Source organism: Colossoma macropomum, unplaced genomic scaffold (genome assembly GCF_904425465.1).
Source record: "Colossoma macropomum unplaced genomic scaffold, Colossoma_macropomum, whole genome shotgun sequence".
NCBI lineage: Eukaryota > Metazoa > Chordata > Actinopteri > Characiformes > Serrasalmidae > Colossoma > Colossoma macropomum.
Window position 1 is genome coordinate 16,837,535 of NW_023494790.1, and position 21,018 is coordinate 16,858,552.

Consider the following 21,018-nt stretch of genomic DNA (forward strand, 5'->3'; position numbering starts at 1 on the left):
ACAATAAGTCCCTCTGTCGGAAAGCGTGCACATACCATGAGCCTTTGCGCATGGCCGTCTTCATAGCCACTCCCCAAATCTCAACCAGTAACAGGTCGCTACATATTTTCCAAACTTCAGAATTACACTCTGATCTTGATTATCCTGTTTATTAACCACTGCATTTTCTGTCAATATCATACAGCCCAGCTGTCATGATAAGTTCTGTCTCAGTGCACTTTTCTGAGTATATTGTGAGTACTTTAGAACACTAAATAACTGCATGCACTGTTAGAAATAAAGGTGCTGTGCAGGTACATTTTCGTTCATCAAGGTACAAACAATGTAAATCTACCTTCAAAAGGTACAACAGTGGTTTTGAGGTGTAATTGTGTACATTAAATAGGTTTGTACACGTTTGGCCCTATTTATAACCTAATGTTTTAAAACAGAACAATAAAATGAAAGGCCTGGAGACGAGACGGGTTATGGTACAATTATGTTCCCTGACTAAATGTACCGAGATGTACCCTTAAGGGTACCACCCCAGTGATAAGGGGTACTGCCCCAGTGACAGTTTCATACCTTTATTTCTGAGTGTGCGCATTATAAAAAGACCAATTGTAGAGAGCCTATAAACAACAACAACAACAACAACAACAACAACAACAACAACAACCAGTGTACAGCAATTGCATAAAGTGCATAGTAACAAGACTGAATGTTGATCCATTGTGTCATTAACTTATTTATTTTTTTGACCAACTGTTTGATTTCTTTTCTTCTATTAAACAGTTTGCATTTATGCAAATGTTGGATTATAAGAAATCATTATACTCATGGTTTGTTGTTAAATTTTGTCCAGTCCATCCTGTTCACAAGCAAAAAAAATAAATATTGTGATCCATATCATACATCATGAAAATGTCTTGAAGTATCAAGTGAGGTTATATTTTTATTTGCTATATTTGCTGTATCGCTCACATCTAGACCACAATATGCCCATATCTGTGCACCCTCAGAAATCAGATTACAGCTGGAGCCAGAAGACCCATTCCTGAATATTTTCTTTACCCACACAATTTTGAAGGAGAAATAAATAATCACAATAAAAATTGTGGTTCATAGTAATTATGAAATATGCAAAAGCGGAGTCGAGGAGCGACAGATCGTCTATAAACTTAATCAAGGGTGGAGGAAGTGATTACTGAGCGAATGCTGATTTGATTAGATTTTTTTTTCTTTCCTGAAGGTGAAAAGCAGCCAGTGCTCGCTTTTCCCAAACTCCCACACCAGCAAATTGCCTGAGCTGGAAAACAGGGTTGGGCCACAGCTCCACACCGTGCCAAAAAGATCAGGAGATACACAGTGTAGAGGAGCAGACAGCACAATAATGAGTTCTGGAGAGGAGCACGGAAGCGAGGGTGAAAAATACACACAAACACACATACACACACGTCCGCACGCAATTATTGTGTTTGGCAAAACCTAGAAGAGAGTCAAACTCATCTAAGTTTTACCCGGAATGAGGCCGAACTCTGCGGGGTCAACTGCGAACAACTCTGGAATATCACTCTCTAACCCTCTCCAGCTCTCGCACATTTATGGATGTGCTAAGAGCCCAGATGCTCATCTGAATGGAGCCAGAGGGGCTAGAGGATGTGCTGACAGAGGAGCTGAACCTGCACACAGCCGGACCTGTCATTCAGCCAGAGAGGAGGTGTCTACGCTACGACGGGAGACAGCTTGTACCTCTGCTGGGCCCCCCCACCCGACAAGCTCTTTATTGTGTGATAGCTGGTCTGGGCCTGAGAATGGGCGAAATATGAAGACAGTAAGTCGATAGCAGGAAGAGGGGTGGACAGCGCTAACAGGCCAAATGAAAAGCGGCCGTCTGGAACCACCATCCAATAGCGGATGAATCAGAGCGTACGCTCATAAAGCAAATAAACAGACAGCCTGAGACTACAGCCTGCAATCCAATTTGATTACAGTAAAGCAGGCTTTTTGAATTAAGCTAGCCTGTAGACGTGCACGTAGCCTCACTCTCTTAGTCTGTTGTTGCAAGAAAGAACTACTGTAGCTACAGCTGGAATTGGCTTCAAAGACAAAGTGCTATCGCCTCCATGGTTGAAAAACAAATGATTACGAAACAAGAAGCACGAAAACAGCAGAAAAACAAAGGCTGATCTAAATGTCCTCTGCTCTCCAGCTCCACGTTTCCTCTAGAAGGAAGGTGTTCATTATTTAAACCAAGTCCTACTTCAGCATGCACAGGCTTTCATGCCATCTTGCAATAACTGCGTATGGGTGAAAACGCACAGACCATGGCGGCTTTCAGTGATTTCCTATTTATACTCAGCACTTTGCCATATTTAGCAAATGTGAAAATGTGATTTTAATGAGTAAATTTGCTCCAGCATCTAAGCACTGAACTGAGATGCTAATGTGTTATTTTTCTACCACTGATAATTAGAACTTCCTGGAAATATATTAAGGGAGAAAAATTGCTGAAACAGAAGTGTGGAGAATAATTATAAATACAGAATGTGATTTGTTTTGGTGTTAATTCATTATTAGAAGAACATCACATTCTAATTTTTATGTGTGAGTGTTTAATTTTCAGTGTATTCATGCTTTGAATCTGATACTGGTAGCGTTCTGAATTTGGACAAAACGGCACACAGCCACCTACAGCAGTGGTCACTAACTCTCCCTCTGGAGATTATCTTTCCTGTAGAGTTCAGTTTCAACCTGCATGTTGCACGCTTTTCCCCCTTAACCAACATCATTGACTTTTTCAGTGGAGTCTTTTACAGTTTTGGTTTAGTCTCATTATTAGCTTCAGGGATTGCACTGTACAAAAGTAAAGCCCTACTGAAAACCTGACAGGTTCATTCAAATAATGAGCCTTTCAATAAAAAAGTCTGAAGGACAGAACTGAAGTGCTACAGTGCAGAATTTCAAGGGGCAAACTAACTTAAAAGAGCTGGTAAGCCTGTAGTTTGTACAGCAATTATGCCAGCATTACATTATTGATAATCCAGTTGTAGTTTTAGTAAGTTTTAAGAGAATGTGACCTGTAATTTAGTAAAACATCAGATAGATGAGCTAACAACTTCAGTTAAATTAGCCTTTGTGCTAGCTCCAACACTTGCCAGAAACCCCATGTAAAAACTGATTTGATGTTTTAATTTTAAAAAGTTAGTAACCTGGTTGCTTCAAACATTTGAGTTCATTGATAACTCAACAATAAATTAACAGAATGTAAAATGCAGATTATTATTCTGTTAACTTATTCTTTGAAATTCAATGAACTCAATTTTTTAAGGGAAAGACTGATTTTACAGACAAGTTGTGTTGCCTCTTTTCTTTGAACACTTTGTGTTGTACTGTTCACAGCTTCAGTTCTGTCCTTTAGACTGAAGGTCTTTCTACAACGAAAGGCTCATTATTTAAAGCCATATTGAACCTGATGTCGCTGTGAGCTGCAGGCAAACTGCACAGCAGAAATAACCATGCATGACCACAGCAAAACTGACCTGCAAAGACCCACACATAAGACTGCAAACAAAAAGGCTTTACTCATTAACTGAACTTGTAGTTCCTAATTTAATCAGTTTTTTTCCCCCGACTGAAATTTCAAATTTTCTCAGACTTCAATTTTCAGTTAAGAGCGATTCTAAATCGAAACGCAAGTCAGTCAGTAAGAAACTTGAGCCTGAATCACTGACTTGAGTCCCCTTCTCTAGCTCTGAAGAAGGTAATTACATGGAGCAGTAGTTGGAATTCTCCTCAGGAAGGTAGATCTTCAGGAGCAGGGTTGCTGACATACAGCAAATATGTCAACAGTAAAGTTTAATAATGTTCCTCATCCATGTGCACTACCATTCAAAAGTTTGTAAGCAATCGTCATTTTGATCATTGTTGCCATATATACAATATCATAAACTAGATATCATAATAAAGACCATAAACTAGACACCAAAAGGTATTTTTAAATGTTTTTTCAAAATTTCAAGTTGGGAACAATGAGTAGTTCATTAAATGATTAATAATACTGTAATTTATTTATTTATAATATTTTGTTAATTAATTAGAGTTTCATTTTTGATGTTATACAGCTGTCCCTGTCATTTTAGACTAATACACATATACTGTACAGCTTTGTTCATCATTCTGGAAACAAGTAAAAGCTTCTTTTCCTTTGCTAGCTTCCTACTAAATAGGTGAAACCTGTGAAGTCGGCACATTAGAATTGTTCTTTACATTTATGCCACTAAAGGTTCTTTGGATTCCATGGAGGAACTTTTCAAAGGCTGCTTCTTTAAAGAACCATTTTGTCAATGAGATATGAGTGTGAAGACCCTTTTTAAAGTTGACGAACCTCCACATGATGTAAAGATTCTATATCTGTTAATGGTTTTGCCAGAATCTTACGTCTAAACCAGCGGTTGGCAACCCAAATGTTAAGAAGAGCCATTTTGTCTTTTCAACAAAAATCAAACCACCTCGGGAGCCACAACAGTTTATGTCCATTTCACTGAAGTGTGCTAACGTACTAGTACAGGCTAGAAAATCTAATAAAAATGAAAATCCAGACTTTGCTCTGATTTAAGCTTTAGCTTGTCATAGCCACTTTTTTTGCATCGCCGGCAGGAAACTTTTCCTCAAAAGTAGAACAGTTTCTTGTAAAATGTCCCTCAACGTTCAACTTTTTTACGAGGCTGAAGTCAGCTTCTTATTCGCCAGCTGATTGTTCTAATTTTCTTGTTCCACCTTAAATGGTGCCTGCATGCAAATGCTGCACAATTTAAGGTGGAACAAGAAAATTCAAATGAGAAGCTGGTGAATGAGACTCCAGCTTCACAACTATTTAGTGGTTAAGAGTTTCTCATTGCATATTAAACATATCAGGAAACTAGCTGAGTGCTTATAAATGCAAATAAGTCCATTTGTCTCCAAATTATCAACGTTGTACTAGCTAGGTGAGATTGTCTGTGTTGCTATGGTGACCAGCAGTCTATACACCAGTCTTCAGAGTTAAAGGGTGAATTAGCGGTTATATATTAACTCCAACGTTTTTATTGTTAAAACTGTGTTTGGACGATCAGCAGAGCTTTATTTTACTGCAAAGGAGGATTATTTTATTTTTACCTAAAAATCTAACTCTGCTGTGGAGCCGAAACAAGGCAGTAAAAAAGCCGCATGTTGCCGACCCCTGATCTAAACCAAGAACCATTTAGAAACTTTTATTTGTATATAGGGTGTATGTGTAGCGTGCACCTCCTCAGGACCAGCTCTGTTCGAAACAGCAGTGAAAATGTATTGAATTTAGGTGCCACTGTGGATCTCATAAAAGCTGGGGGGGCTTGTGGAGATGTGTGATAAGTTGTCTAATATAATTGTGTATTGTATAGTGTTCCTGTATGTTTGTGCTATCTGGTGATTGATCACAGCATTTTCGGCTTGATAACCGGCCGTGTAACCGCCGTATTACACCAGCACTCAAACATATCAAATCAAACAGCAATGATGTGATACGATGTACAGAGTGAGTTATATGAAAGAGACCCCAACAGCTCTCTGTAAATGTTCCTTTATCAATGGATCATGTTTACAAGACCACCTCCACTCCTATATATTCCTTCCACTACATGTGTGGTCATATTGCTTTAAAGATTAATCTTCTTTCCAGCCTATACAGCCTGAGAGATGTGGGAAAACTAGCTCAGCAGGCTTTGGAAGAAGTTTCCGAGTAACAGCTCGAATGTTTTATTGCTCATTTCATCAGTGGTGTTTCATTTTCGGCTAGCGTACGAAGGCCTGGATCAGAGAGCGGGGAGAGTAAATTAACCCTAAGGTGTTAGAGTGCATTTGCAGCGAGGCAGCGTCTTTCTAACCGAAGCAAACAGGACTCAAATGCAATCTTCTGATATTAGCAAACAAAGGTAAAAGGAAAAGAAAGAGGGGGAGAGAAATGTATTCCATGAGGCCCAGGCAGATATTAAATAAGGCTTAAAAGCCTGGTTGATTTTGAATGCAAAACAGCCACCATTGGAAAGATATTGATCATATTCACGTTACTTCGCTGCAGCATTAAAGGCAGCACAGAAGGCCAGCCGTGCTTTCCTAAGAAGCACTGCGGAAGGCCGAAGAAAGATGTGCTAGTGTCAAGCAAAGAGCGATAATGGCTTAGTAATGAAGAGTAAACAGACAAAGCTGGGCATCGGTGGCCGGGTCACAGCTTGCAATGCCCTGATAGACTGTCTCCACTTTGTTTTATTATTATTTAAATATCGGCTGCCTTCCACAGGGGGAGGGGAAAGAAATTATAATCATTAATTATGGCGGATTTGCCTGTCAGGCTCACGGTTATTTTGTTGCCGTTCTAATCGCTGGTCTTATTACTCCCAAAGAGAAATGTCAGGCCTGCACTGACTGGTGACTTTATCAAATGATGGAGGCTGCAGTGCTGTGCCTTCTAAAATTACACTGTTAGCTTAATTGAGATGCTTTACCCAGCTATTGTGGCTTTGTGAAAAAGCACTGTGGTCTGGATATGAACACAATCACCCATTAACAAAGGCAACCGAGATCATTTCAGTAAAAAAAATAATGGTACAGAAATGCAGCGCAGCATAAATACAAAAAGGTTTTGAGGAAAATATTCTGCTATGGCCAATAAACAATTCACTATAATGCTTGTTGTTCTGGGCAGGGACCAACAATCTCAAGTTTGTGTTTTTTAAACCTGATGCAACATACTGCAAGATAAACATCTCATGAAATGCCTTCCCTACAGTACGCCAGTATGTGCTTACTTAAACACATCATCACTGTCTTATCAAAATCTCATAACTCTGCTTTGTTTTTTTATTTATTGTTACATGACTGATTATGCAATCTGATCTTTATAATGTGTGAACATTTTATGATGAATCAACCAACAGAAATTGCAAAAGGACTTGGAATATAATTGTGTTACATTAAAGGGGAATTCCATTGATTTTCAAACTTTCTACAAAATTAGACTTCTTTCATTTAGAGCGGTTTGATGAGAAATGCTCTGCTCTAGAGAAACTTGCAGCGTCAGAATTGTTCAAATAGGTCAAACCAAACGTTTGAAGCATAATCACTCTAAAACTACTTCATAGAAAGGTATTCACTAAAATGGTTACCAATACACTGATGCCTCAGACATTGTCTTAAGATACTTTTGATGTTTTTGGTCTAAAATGTATTTTTTTTTTATCTCCTCCTCAAAGAGAGGTACAGGAGGTAAAGGAGGCTGTAAGGCAAAATAGAGCCCGAGGACAAATCATTTTTTTCAGATTTAGAAGTATTCAACCATTATCAACATTACATATAAATAACACTCAGAAGACACATGTAGATTCCTAGCACTGCCACTGTGAAGTAGTTGCAGGTGGTATGGCAAATAATTTACATCAGGGCATAATTAAAATTGATGATTTCGGTATATTTCATATTTTTATATATATAATACACACACACACACACACACACACACATACACACACATACACACCTATACACACACACACACATATACAGACAAATAAAACCATTTTAGATGCTTCCATAAATCTATTTTTCTAGGTTCACAGTGGCTCATTCTTGTAGAATGTCTTTTTCACTTCTTCATAAGAACCATTGTTAACAACCAAAGTAAGTCAGGAAGACTTGTGCAAAATAGTACACAACCGAACAATATATAGATAAACCCATGTCAACAGTGCTTTTTAACACTATCTATGCTGCTTTATGTTGTTTACATCTGAATTTCTATAAGGCTGAAGGCGGCATTTTATTTGTCTTTATGTCCGCTGCCTTGCAAACAAAGTGGACTAGTTCCTATGCAACGGACCAGACAGCAGGAGGTGACTGAGTGTCTGCTGCATTTTCATTTTCATTTAAAATGTGACTGTAACATCTCTGGCTCAGCCATTCAGCGAAATAGACTAGCATTAGTGTGGTCTGCATTGCTTGTACATCACATTATCTGTGCTTTTCTGTGGAACACTGGTGTAACAGTTATGACAAAATCAGTTTAACTGCAAAAACGCAAAGAAATGAGCAAAAAACAAACAAGAAAATACTGCATAATCATTACAAGATTTAACCTTATAGCTTAAGCCAACATACCTCTGAGGATAAAAAAAAATCTAAACTATAATTATGTTTCATGTTGCATTTATATTTTATGTGTATATATCGCTTACAAGAGCAAACTCAATACTGAGGCAGCTTTGTGTCCTGTCAGCTCCTGCTATTGACTACTGTGACATTCACTTTACTCTGCTAATGGCCTCAACAGATCAGTATGAAAGCTGAAATTTCTTGGGAACCATGTGGGACACTTTGATGTGTCTTGTGGTCCAGCCCTGTAAAGCACAAAGAGGGTTCTCTCAGCTTACCTCCCCGGAGAAGGCTTGGCCGTTGAGGAGATGCTCAGAGCCCTGGCCATCTTCACTGCCAAAGTGTAACCTGATTTCTTCCAGCCGGTGGCTGTACGTCATTGGTCCGCCGGAGATGTTCACCAAGTGTTCCTTATCCAATCGCAGCGAGACATGGCGGCCAGTGTTGTACATGGTCCCTCCCACCTTCAGGAGACGAAAAGATGAATGGAGAGAAATGGTCAGAGAAGCTCACAGTGAGGCACCAAACCAAATACAGAGAGTGAAATAATACAAAACTTGAAACAGGAGTCAAGTAAGTTTGTAGTTTGGTGTGTACATAACAAACCTCTGCCTTTTGTCTCTTGACCTTGTTGCCTGTTTACTTTGTACTACAGAATGAGTATGGCGGTGATTCACAGGGTAAGGGCTTAAAGTCCGTAATTAAACCACCGAGTGACACAATGGTACTGTATCATCAACACAAACCACTTCAAGTACAAAGAGCGTGGAACTGGAGTGGTAGTGAAGGCACAGCGAAAGAACTGGGTCTTCAAAGCCCCAGCCGGCCGGAATCAGCCTGGAACTGATTGGGCATGAGGCTTTAAGAAGAGAGCACAGTGATACAAGAGCCCTGGATAACAATCTTTATCAGTGTACATGTTTATTTATTTATATTCAGGAGTAGTTTCGAAGTGAGGCATTGATATTCCAAACACGACTCTAGAAAGGCTTCCATGGCTCTTATCTTGCCTTTTCTTTTTTCGCCCTTCCCTCTCCCTCTCTCTCTCTCTCTCTCTCTTTTTCCTTTTACCACTTGCCTTCAAAATGATTTTCCCTCTCCAAATTCCCAGAGAAAGAGGCCTGCCCACACATCGTAAATATTTTATAGAACCTCTGAAAAATCAATGATTTGAAAGAAGAGAGAGTGAGAGGGAAGCAGAGAAAAAGAGGAGAAAAGAGAGAGAGACTGAGAGAGAGAGATTGTGTGTAGATGAGTGTACAGAAGAAAGAGAGAGAGAGAACTAGCTCGAGTGCCAAAGGCGAAAAAGGGAGAGCAAAGAATGTGTGGCAGCACTTAAAGGATTACCGACGCGCAGAGTTACCTTGGGGTGTCGGACTTACCCAAGAAAAGGGCGAGACATTTTAGAAACCCTGAAGAGGTCATTTTTCAATGATTATTCATGAGCTACAGATGGTCTAAGGTAGATTGAAAACCCCTCATTGTTTGGTTCCAAGGTTTGAAGGGAAAATAGAGAGAGGGAAAAATGTATCTGTAGGCCAACTAAAGCTGGAGGGAAAATAACATGCTTTGTGCTCGAGTTGAATGAAGGCAATATAAGGGCATACTGAACATTTCCTCCACAAGGTGTATCCTGTGCATTCAAATATTGTTTTGTTACAAATACAACAGGTCTGCGCTGCACTTTTCCGTAGAGAGATTGGTCTTCAGCTTTTTGCTACGCTTTACATATAGAAATATTCACACTCATTTGTCTGATGTACTGCAGCTTACTGTACATGCTCACACACCTACTGATTGCACAACCTGCTTTAAACACTTCATGACGTATTGAAGTTCAGAAAGGACAAGCACGCTGAAAAACTATTGCACTTGACAGTGGCGTCTCCGTAATGTACAGCCATCTTGACACAGCTCTCAGCAGAAGACCAACGCAGGTCAGCACTTCATTGTCAGCTTCGCATGCCGTCGGTTTCTTATAAGCTGCCATCCTGTGAGGATTGTGTCATCAACTTTATAGCTCCTTCATCTTGCTAAATGCATTGAGCTGTTTGACTCTGCATCTCACAGCATAATTTGTATTAATGCATTCAAAATCATGAGAGTAAATGCTTTGCTGCACTTTAATTTCTTAACTTGACAGTTTTATGTATAACACCCCACATTGCTCTGACAACAATTGGAATTACATCGGGGAGCGGGGCTGTTTGCGACACGCTCAGTGTTGAAGATGGAAACAGTCAGTGAGCTGGTGAGCACGGCTACCGAGACCCCACGCTGCTGGGGGGATCTCACACATGCTTGGTAATTCACACCAGGCATTACATATAATTGGCAGAGATTATTAACTTGTATTAAAAACAGTTCCCAGACATATGATGTTATTGCCATTGCAATGCTGTGTGGCTGTTAGCCATGGCAAAACAATATGTGAGTCATCCACTTGGAGGCAGCTGACAGTTAGTATTATGATTTAAGTCATAACTGTATGCTACGACTGAGGAGTATGCCAGGTCTAAGTTGTACAAACATGATCACACTGAGCACAAGGAGTGCCAAACACTGTGTCTGTGGTCTCTACAGGACCAGAGGCCTTGTTTACACTTGACATTAACATCTGATCACAGTGATCAGGTTGTCACCAAACAAAAACACAGCATGTTTACATTTATAGCTTTTGCTTTAAGATACTGATCAGATCTCATTTGTTCATGTATATTAAATTTTTAAATTCAGGTTGGTGTGGCACCTGTACAAAGCAGATGGAGCCAATCAAGGCTATTCTCTGTTAGAAAACTGGTCCAGGGAAAAAGCTAATTTACACACACAATTTTCCACTTAGCTCAGATGTCATTGGTCTGCTGAGACATGTTAGTAGTCTTACCTTTGCTTCTTTAGTTTAGAACTGGATTGGTGAGAGTAACATTGTTAACAAAACACTAGAACTCAATAATCACCCAAATAGCCCAAATTGTTCCTGTAAAAATACATCACCTAAACTTCTTTCAACCCATTCAAAGTGCACTATGGTCTCCATTAAGGTTGTGCAGACTTGTCGATGTGGATTAGGGCACAGTTTGACTTACTGTGAACAATAAAAATAAACAAAACTGCAGGCAGACACTTTAGACAACAGGGTCTGTATTTACAGACCACCACAGGAACAGGAGTGCTGATCTAGAATCAATACTGATATGTGACAATGAGCGTCATAAATACAGAGGAAACTGATCTAAGGTCAATCCGGCTTTCTGAATACCAGCCCTGTTGTCTGAAATGGCCTCATGGTCTGGGTGACCTTAATGAAGATCTGGATGTGGTTTGAGCAGGTTTAGAGACGTTTTGATGATATATTACTACAGAAATGATTTGGGTTGTTTGGGTGACTATTGAGTTTAGAGCTTCTTACTAACATTAGCCTCATAGCTCCAGTTCTAAACTAAAGAGGCAAAATTTAGACATGTCTAGGCTCATTAACAACATCTGGAGTAAGTGGAAAATTGGTTAAATTAGATTTTTTGCCAAACTATCCATTTGAATGCTTTAGACAACATTTGACAATTGTGGCGGCACGGTGGCGCTGTTGCCTCACAGCAAAAAGAGGCTGGGTTCAATTCCCCAGCTGGGCGACCAGGGTCCATTCTGCGTGGAGTTTGTGCATGTTTGTGTGGGTTTCCTCTGGGTGCTCCGGTTTCCTCCCACAGTCCAAAGACATGCAGTCAGGCCAATTTGACACGCTAAATTGTCCCTAGGTGTGATGTCTGTGTGTCTGCCCTGTGATGGACTGGTGACCTGTCCAGGGTGTTTCCTGCCTTCTGCCCAATGGCTGCTGGGATAGGCTCCAGCACCCCCCCCACGACCCAGAAGGATAAGTGGCTTAGATTGTGTGTGTGTGTGTGTGTGTGTGTGTATTTTGTTGTATTATATTTGACATTATATTTAGCAGCTTCTGTGTAATTATCTGTTAAGTCTGTGTTTTCTAAACAGGGACAGATGTGCAAATGTAGCGAAGAAAAGATGACAGGTATACACTCTTTCTTCACCCACAGCACCACAGAACTGGAGACAAGCTTTTACGTAAAATCAACTTCGCAAAGATTAATAAGCCAAAAGTCTGATTCTGGTAAACATGTTTTTAATTTGTCGAACAGTGATACCGCAAATCTGCAAGCCAAAGGCCAGTCATTAAACGTGGGTAATACTCACTGGGCAGGTAATGATGATTGCATGGTCTGAAATGCAATAACATCATGTAATTGTTATGCTCTGGAGAAAGAACAATGAAATAAAGATATTAGAGAAGCGTATGATCTGTCAGCGGGGACTGGCTTTATGGGCACTGAAATGATCTGAAACTGTAACATTGGTTTAAAGAGAAAATAAAACAATTTACTGTGTCTTCAATGTATTATATGGATCCATCATTAAAAGATGAGCCTTGGATCGTGTTCAGAGCAGGTAATGATACAACTCATCACTGCAACATTAAAGATCATTCCACATCGTCTCATTCTCGGACGTAAAATTTAAGAACACTTGGAGGAGAGGACGCGCGGTGAGCTAAACAGACGTACAGAAGAAACTGCGTTCCTGTAAATGTTCTGCAGATCCTCCATAGAATACTCAGCAGTAGAGGCAACAATAAAGCAAAGTAAGACATCCAAAGTAATTAAAAGCTACAGGAAAAAAGACACAAGAAAACATCTGGGTAATGTCTCTTCACCCAGTACAAATTAGGCATCTGTGATTTCCATTTCTTTAAATTATCATCCATCTCCCTGAAAGCAAGAGTATGATACATGAATAAAAAATCGGGATCAAAATGGCATCCACCCATGTGGTCTAAAGTTGATTAGAAAACAACAGAAGGTCAAACGCTGTGGTGGATTGTTCCAAGTTCCTCGCGGGTCTTGCGGTTGCAGCAATCATAAAAACATTTTAGCACCATTGCCGGCATCCTGCGGCGCGCACCTGAATCAAGGTTAAAGCGTAATGTATTTGATTAAATGACAAGATGTGTGTGTTTTTTCATTAAGGTGATAGAGGCGTGATGCTGATGAATAAAATATCAGCTTCCTCCGGGTGCTTGACTCAGCCGAGTGAAGTCTCAGGCAAAAAGGAAAGATGAGTCCTCTGAATTGTCAAATTAATTTCCAGCTCCGCGTAACCTGTTTTTGTCAAAGCAGATGTGGGACGCTGTTGGGTGACACTATGCATTTGGAGCTTTTTTAAGCCCTGTTTACTATGTCAACAACGAAATACTATGAAACCAAGAGCAACATGACGAAAACGACACAGGCGGCGTGCTGATTAAAAGTTGGAGAAATCCTTCTGCGCATTTCTGTTTATTCCTTTGATGACAGTCGATAATCAAGCTGATATGCCTTGATGTCTTTTAGTTGGATGTCATTGGTATGCTGCGTGGTTTCCTTTCACAGAGTCTTGCTCTCTGGTCTGCCAGTCTGCCTCCTCTCCCATTTAATTTCCCTTTATAGATCCACTCCTTTAAAATGGAGTAAGCTAAAAGGAGTTTTCAATTTTGCCCACGCATCATCACGCATAAATGCAAATTGACCCCTGAGACACAATTCAATTTAGAATTGATCCAGCTACTGGAAATTGTCATTAATGCCAATGCCGGTACAGTTTTAATTGCTAACGCACTGCTTAATGTTGGAACCCCCCTATGTAAAACGCATAAGGCCAGAAATAACCAAACTTGCACAATTAAATATGACTTAAAGTGCTCTGCTACGTTCACAGAAACACCCGACAATGTATTTTTTTTTTTTAGCTAAGCAATTCACTTAATTGCAGGCTGCTGAAAAGGGCTTCCAAGCAGAGCTTTACAGGAGCTTTCTCTAAGTGATGGAATTAACAGGTCAGAGAGGCAAAAATCCTACTCAGCCTCATTTAGGTGGAAACAGCTAAATGATGGCAATTTACTAACTTGTACTCTAACTCCACTAACAGACACAGAAGAACAGCTAAGCAAGTGTGGCCTCAGGCAGTACAAATTCACTTACCTGCTTAACTGACCTGCTCTGTGCACTCTGACTTGCAAAAAACCTAAAAGTTAGGGCTGTTAAACGAGTAAAATAATCATAGTAAATCACATTATTTTGTTTAGTTATCCACAATCAATTAAAGGGTCTCATTCCAAAATGCATTACAGACCATTTTTCCATGATATTCGTTGTTGGGAGTGGGCTTTACACATACAAGAAATATTAATGCTATGAGTAATACCACCTTTATTACACATAAAATTGTCTTCTCTAGCTGTTTTGTTATATCTAAAACTGTTACAAATGAATACACATCATTTTGGATTGAATATCTTGAGTTGAATTTTGTCTTATTTGCTCAAATAAGCCATTAAGAAAGATCTTTGTCATTTAAAAAGCAGTGCAATTGGTTATTGGTATTTAAGCGGGCAAAATAAGGTTCCTCCTAATATATATATTACTTTAAGTTATTCAGTAACGTTATGTTCACATGAACCCGAACATATAAATCGCATGACTTCCATAGAGTGAACGTAGCTTCCAATTCTCATTACCAATGTCCAGTGAGAGCAACAGTGGCCGCATGTTCCAATGAGTGCATTCAGTACAGTACATCATATATATCATATATACAGTCAATGGTTCCAACTCCTCTGTGACTGTGCAGCTCATGGATTCATGTTACAGTGGAGGCTCTCCAGGGGGACTGTGGCTTTCCACTTTTCAATGCTGTTGATTTGTTCATAGGTCTCCTGTGTGCACTGTACAGTGTCATCTGCTAAAGGTGTTGAAGGCATCGCTTTAAAAGCCATTGAAAAGCTGTGTTTGAATCTGAGAGCTTAAATCACAGATTCTATCACAACAACATACAGCTCAAGCAGCTGGACTACAGCCTGTACTACTCCAGATGGTTAGAATGCTCAAACTAGGAAAATGTGATAATAACAACAAAAACAACAACAATGGAAAGAGTGGCACAACTAATGCATCACATCCAGGGTCTTCACAGGAAGGATCCACAACAGTTATTAACATGTTAAAGTGGAAATCTGCCAATTTTTATAATTTTCTAAAGAAATCATTTGTTGAGATGTAAAAAAAAAAAAAAGTCTTACAGAGTGATTTGATGTGAAATGGTTAATTGTAGAGAAGCTCAGGCTTTTCTATAGTGCTGCTGATAGGAACCAGAGGTCATTAGGTATACAATACAAACATAGCCATTTTATTTGCTGTTCAAAATGACCAGTAAACCTAAATGAGTATTCTTAGTTTTATACTTATGTAATGCTGATAACAAAAAAGTGGTAAATCCAGTTCTTTTGGGTGCTATTTTGCCTTGCAATGCCCTGTATGTATGTCTCCACTATAAATCGTTTTTAAATCGTTTGCCAAAATTGTATTTTAAAACTATTACCTGCAGTAAAACAATGCCTCAGGTATCAAGACAGTGCATTTATAACCATTTCATATAATAACTTTCTGAGAGGGAGCTCTTAGAGGCATCCAACTCTCCAGCCTTCTGGTTCTTATTTCCACCACTGTGAACAATTCTGACTCTGGGATGGAGCGTTTCACATCAAACTACTCTGAATGACTACTTCTTACGTTGATTACTTCTTAACTGTTTAATTATGCAGAAATTTGGGGAAAAAACGGTGGAATTATCCTTTAACTTTCACAGCCCTACTAAAAAGTATTAAAAGAATAGCTAAAGAAAAAAATCAAGGTAAATCTATATGAGTGGCATGAGTGGATGAATATAAATTATGTGTGTATATATATATATGCATACACACACACACACACACACACACACACCACACACACACACTGATCAGGCATAACATTATGACCACCTCCTTGTTCGCTCATTGTCCATTTTATCAGCTCCTCTTACTATATAGGTGCACTTTGTAGTTCTACAGTTACAGACTGTAGTCCATCTGTTTCTCTGCATACCTTGTTAGCCCACTTTTACCTTGTTCTTCAGTGGTCAGGACCCCCATGGACCCTCACAGAGCAGGTACTATTTGGGTGGTGGGTCATTCTCAGCACTGCAGTAACACTGACATGGTGGTGGTGTGTTAGTGTGTGTTGTGCTGGTACGAGTGGATCAGACAGCAGCTAAAGCTAGACTTCCGCTCCACTGCATTCAAAATATGCAACGCGAGGTCATTTGACTTGAACCAGCTTTGCATTTCTAATTGAAAACAACGAACATTACTACATCGCTACATCATGATGGCGATTCATTTCTGTGCTGCCTCTACAGTGTTTTGCTTGCTGTGTAAAAACAATAATGCTAATAGTAAAAATCCTCTACACAAGTTTTTTAATTTGAACAGTGTGGCGTTGCCCTGTGCATGGCCTTGCTTTTTTGTTTGACGGCGAGAGTTCTTCACACTGCATGCCGTCATGCTAACATTTGATTATCTCTTGCACTCCCACAGACCATGCATACACATTTATTCAAATGGGGTGAAAACATACGCGCAAGACTGCCTGCTGCTGGTGTCACTGAGAGAACTGCTTCATCTCTTGTAGAGAGAGTTCAAAAGAAATAAAAGTAGGCTGTTTGGAGAGGAGGAGTAGGGTGGAGGATGAAGAAGAGGGCTGTAGTGTCTGGATGTTGCTGATTCACTGAATAGTTGATCCTTCTGTTACTGTCACTGCTTTTCTGCGATCATTACTGACTCACTGCTAGCAACATGCATATGGTTCAGCATGACATGGAAGCGCATGTGTACAAACACTCGCATGCGAATACAAACCCCTCCTACACGCCCCACTCACAAATCACCCATTGCCACTGTAAGCTTATTATAGTCTTTTGTTAGAAAAGAGAATATGCTGTGAAAGAGAAAGGCGTGCTGAATTATTTCAGATCACAAGGAATCTCCCAAAGGAACGTAATTCAATCCAAGCTCTTAGATCAGTCTGCCAATTTGGTTCGGATTGTAAAACAAAGTAGCTCAAGATGTCCAAATTGGGTTCAGCGCCACAAAATAAACCCCTTTGGGGTTAATGTTTGGCAATGCAACAGCACAGTAACTATTAGTACACACAAGAGCCCCACTGACCAAATTTCAGTTCAGTTCAGTTCAGTTCAGTTATCTATAATAAGGTAAAAATAAAGGTGCTACAATGGGTTCTCCAGAGCAATGACACAGGGGAACAACTCTGGGTTTCAATGGACTGTTCTTAAAAGAATCATTTTTTTTACAAATGAGATTTTAAATCAGTGCTGCACCGTTACAGGAAGTGTGGGACAAAGCTGATATCCGATGTTTTTTTATGTACATAGAGTCGCGTGGAAAAGTTTGAACACCGCAGGTCAAATTACATGTTTTATTGATTTTCTAAGCAGAAATACATTAAGCCATCCTGTACAGAGGACACATTTAAATATGGCACTTTCTCCAGATTTCAGCAGACAGTATCTATTTGCTACGAAGCCCTGATGGTGACATCCACTTACACCACTTAGTAAGGTGTGGGAATGACAATGTCTTACTAAGTTGTTGCATTAGGATCTCGTTCCCACACCTTACTAAGTCGTGGCCATGACTTAATTATCTTGTTCCCATGCCTTACTAAGTCGTGGTCATGCATTAGGATCTCGTTCCCATGCCTTACTAAGTCATGGCCACGACTTAATTATCTTGTTCCCATGTCTTAATAAGTCATTCTAAGTCATCTTGTTCCCATGTCTTAGTAAGTCATGCCCACGCATTAGTTTTATTTATACAGGATGTCACCAGTGGGGCTCCATAATTTGAGTTTAACATATTGGAAAAAAAATAAAAATAAAAATAACACCAAATATAAAATCTGCTGTATCGTTCGCACAGGTCAAATTTTATGTTTTACTGTTGCGTTTGAACAGCATTAGACGGTTCATCTTCACACACTGACACAACAATCAGCTTTATTTCTACCTGCTCATCTAATCCATCGGTCTTCTCACAACATGCAGCGTGCTCCCAAACTGCAGCCAAAACACAATGAGACCTGCAGTACACGTCTTTGATAATCGATATAAGTTAGACCTGCCTTTAGTCCTCTTACCTGTCACAGGGCGGGCATTGCGGGCACTGTGGCAGCACTCTTATACTGTGCGCCTACAATGTATTTTAGAAGCATGTACAAAATAATCTACTGCAGCGTCTTTCACTCATTTTACTTGGGGGGGAAAAAAAGCATCATGAAAACTGCTTGGTCATCGTTGTTGTGCACGGATTCAAAACAAGCTTGTCTAAATTGAGCTGTTCTATGCTCTGTTCAGCAGGCTTGCCAAAGTTTAACTAAGTTAGCCGAATGCAAATGGCCATGAGATCTGCCAACTCAAACTCAGGGCCAATTCACATGCATTTCTGAAACGGTTTTTAGTTGCCTGTCTGATGGAACAGATACGCTTCCATTATAATCAGTGTTTCAATCTACTCTACTTCAATCTGCGCTAGAGGCGCGTCTTACGTCCATCAAAAAGTCTTTCAAAACTGTTGCCTTTTTTCATCTTTATTTTAAATGAATGCATGAGTGAAGCGTAAACTCCAGTCATATTAGACTCACCCACTTTCTACAGCATTCTACACTATATTTAACATAATTTACTAAAATGTGATGATCTTGTTGGCCTAATAGTTACTGAGCAGCTCCTAGAAGATAAAGCTTTTATCTGACACGATCAGCAGTGAAAACTTGTGATTTCATTGCAAAAAATCTGCTGTTTGTGACGTCCAGCATTAAAACCGCTGTAAGACTGTTTTAACTACAAAGGGATATGGAGGAAAAAAGAGCTCATATTCCCGCCTGAAGTGTTTATGCGATGGTGATGCAGACGTGTGGATGCTCACGCTTCACATGCGCTGCGCTTACGTGATGCTGATGTGTCGAATCTGGTATTGATTCAGTGTTATGAATCGCAATAAGTATGTTAATGCTGCTTCTGTAGATATTATAATAGGATAACTTACACATCTCGCCACATACTCAGTATAGCATGGCTGTCATTAGATCCAGAACACAGTAACTCACAACAATGTAAACAAACAGTGCATGCTTTGTTTACATCATTAAAAAGTTCTTTTAAATTGGTCTGTTCCAGTTCAGTGCCAAACATACTTGCAAAAGGGCTAAAGTACCTCCACATAATGTAAAGATTCCACTCCAATTTTGGGAACCTCTATATTTAAGAGTATATTAAAGGAATCTAACCGTAAAGTAGATAGGAAAATATGAGATTTATATGAGAACATGATGGGGTCGAGGTGTTGCATCAGTTGTCTCTGGGACTGCTGCTAGGTTAAACGTGCAATTTTCCTCTTTTTTTTCGCAATATGTCCTGATACTGAAGACTTTAAGGTGGAGGATAAAAGGGGTCTTTCACCCACATCAAAGATGTTTTTCAGATTTTGACAATGTAGTTCACAGAAGCTGAAGAGACTCAGGAGGCAAGGATTTTTAAGGATTTCAGTGAGACTTCTGAATATTTGATAAGACTGACAGGTATGCAGAAAATGAGCGATTATTGCTAAACCACTGCTTAACGCCATTAGATGTATTAAAGTTGGCTGCTTTTTCAATACTACAATGTGAAAATCAGTGAAATACTGCTTTTCATATTGTAAAATTATTTAAATAGGCTACACTGATATATTCTACCTATAGGTGAATCAAAACACCTCCAAAGGTGAGGAGTTTTCTTCAGTAACATACGACATTATGTTCTAAGAAACAATCTACATTAAATATAACCCACTTTGTATTTGTTAACACAATTTGGAGAATAACCTCATCTCACTAGTAAATCTCCCTGTAGAACATGCTGAATGAGGCCAATGCTTAAATTATTTAGTGACTTGCCTGATTTATTTAACATCTGAAGAGTTTTGTATTGAAAAAAGAGACTGAATTAAAAAACAGAGATCTTAATTAAGCTATATGAATTTGTAATCAATGCAAAAACACTGGGCATTCAGACAACAGCAAGAGCTTTCAGTTTTATGCCATTGCAATGGTTTGGTTTCAAGCATTGTGATGCAATGTTTGGATATTAACATCAAAAATCGTGAAAACCCCATACAAACGTTAAGTTACAAGTAGAGTTACATATTAAACACAAAGCCAAAGCCAAAAAGCTGGACAGTAGGTAATACGCAAATAAAAATAGAAAAGAGTGATTTCTAAATCTGCCGTGGACAATATTTGAACAAAAAATAAAAGATACCTAATGTTTTATTAAAAAAATATATTTTTTTTGGTAAACATAGGCTCATTCTGTAAAGCCAATGTCTATTATGCTATGGGTGTTCATTGGTGTGTGACCTGCACATCTGTGAAAGCACCATTAACACGGAGTACAATACTGAGCAACATATGTGTCTTTTTCAGGGACATCTGTGCTTATTTCAACATGAGAACATCAAGAAACATTCTGCACGTGGTACAACAACTTAGCTGAGTAATCAGAGAGTGCGGGTACTAGACTGGTCCACCTGCAGTCTAGAACTGTCTCCTATTGTCTTTTTAACTAGGCCCTGTATGAATGTATAGCTAAAGACTAGTATAACAGAAGAATTTCTCGTTTCTGAATTTCCCTTTTTGGTCCTGTTATTTCAGACTGTTTGCTGTATTGGCTTTGACTCGTGCATGTTTTTGACCTGGTCTCTTCGACTAGCGCCCATGTATGTATTGTTGCTCTTTGAACTTTTACATCCGCGAGCGTCTGGTTAGTTTGCCAAACACTACAGTCCCCAGTCCCAAACATTTATTAAGGGCTTTTAAAAGGAAAGACGATATAATAAAGTGGTAAACATGCTCCTGTTCCAACATTTTTAGAACGTGTGGCAGCCATCAAATTTGGAAT

General features: G+C 39.4%; 1 protein-coding gene across 1 annotated transcript in view; it reads right to left on the reverse strand.

Moving 5' to 3' along the window:
* The window catches only part of ca10a (carbonic anhydrase Xa), a 197,001-nt gene that overhangs the window by 13,830 nt on the left and 162,153 nt on the right, over positions 1-21,018 (reverse strand). The window contains exon 4 of the mRNA XM_036572374.1: positions 8,421-8,606. Within this exon, the coding sequence (XP_036428267.1) occupies positions 8,421-8,606 (186 nt within the window). The remainder of the gene's footprint in view (positions 1-8,420; positions 8,607-21,018) is intronic.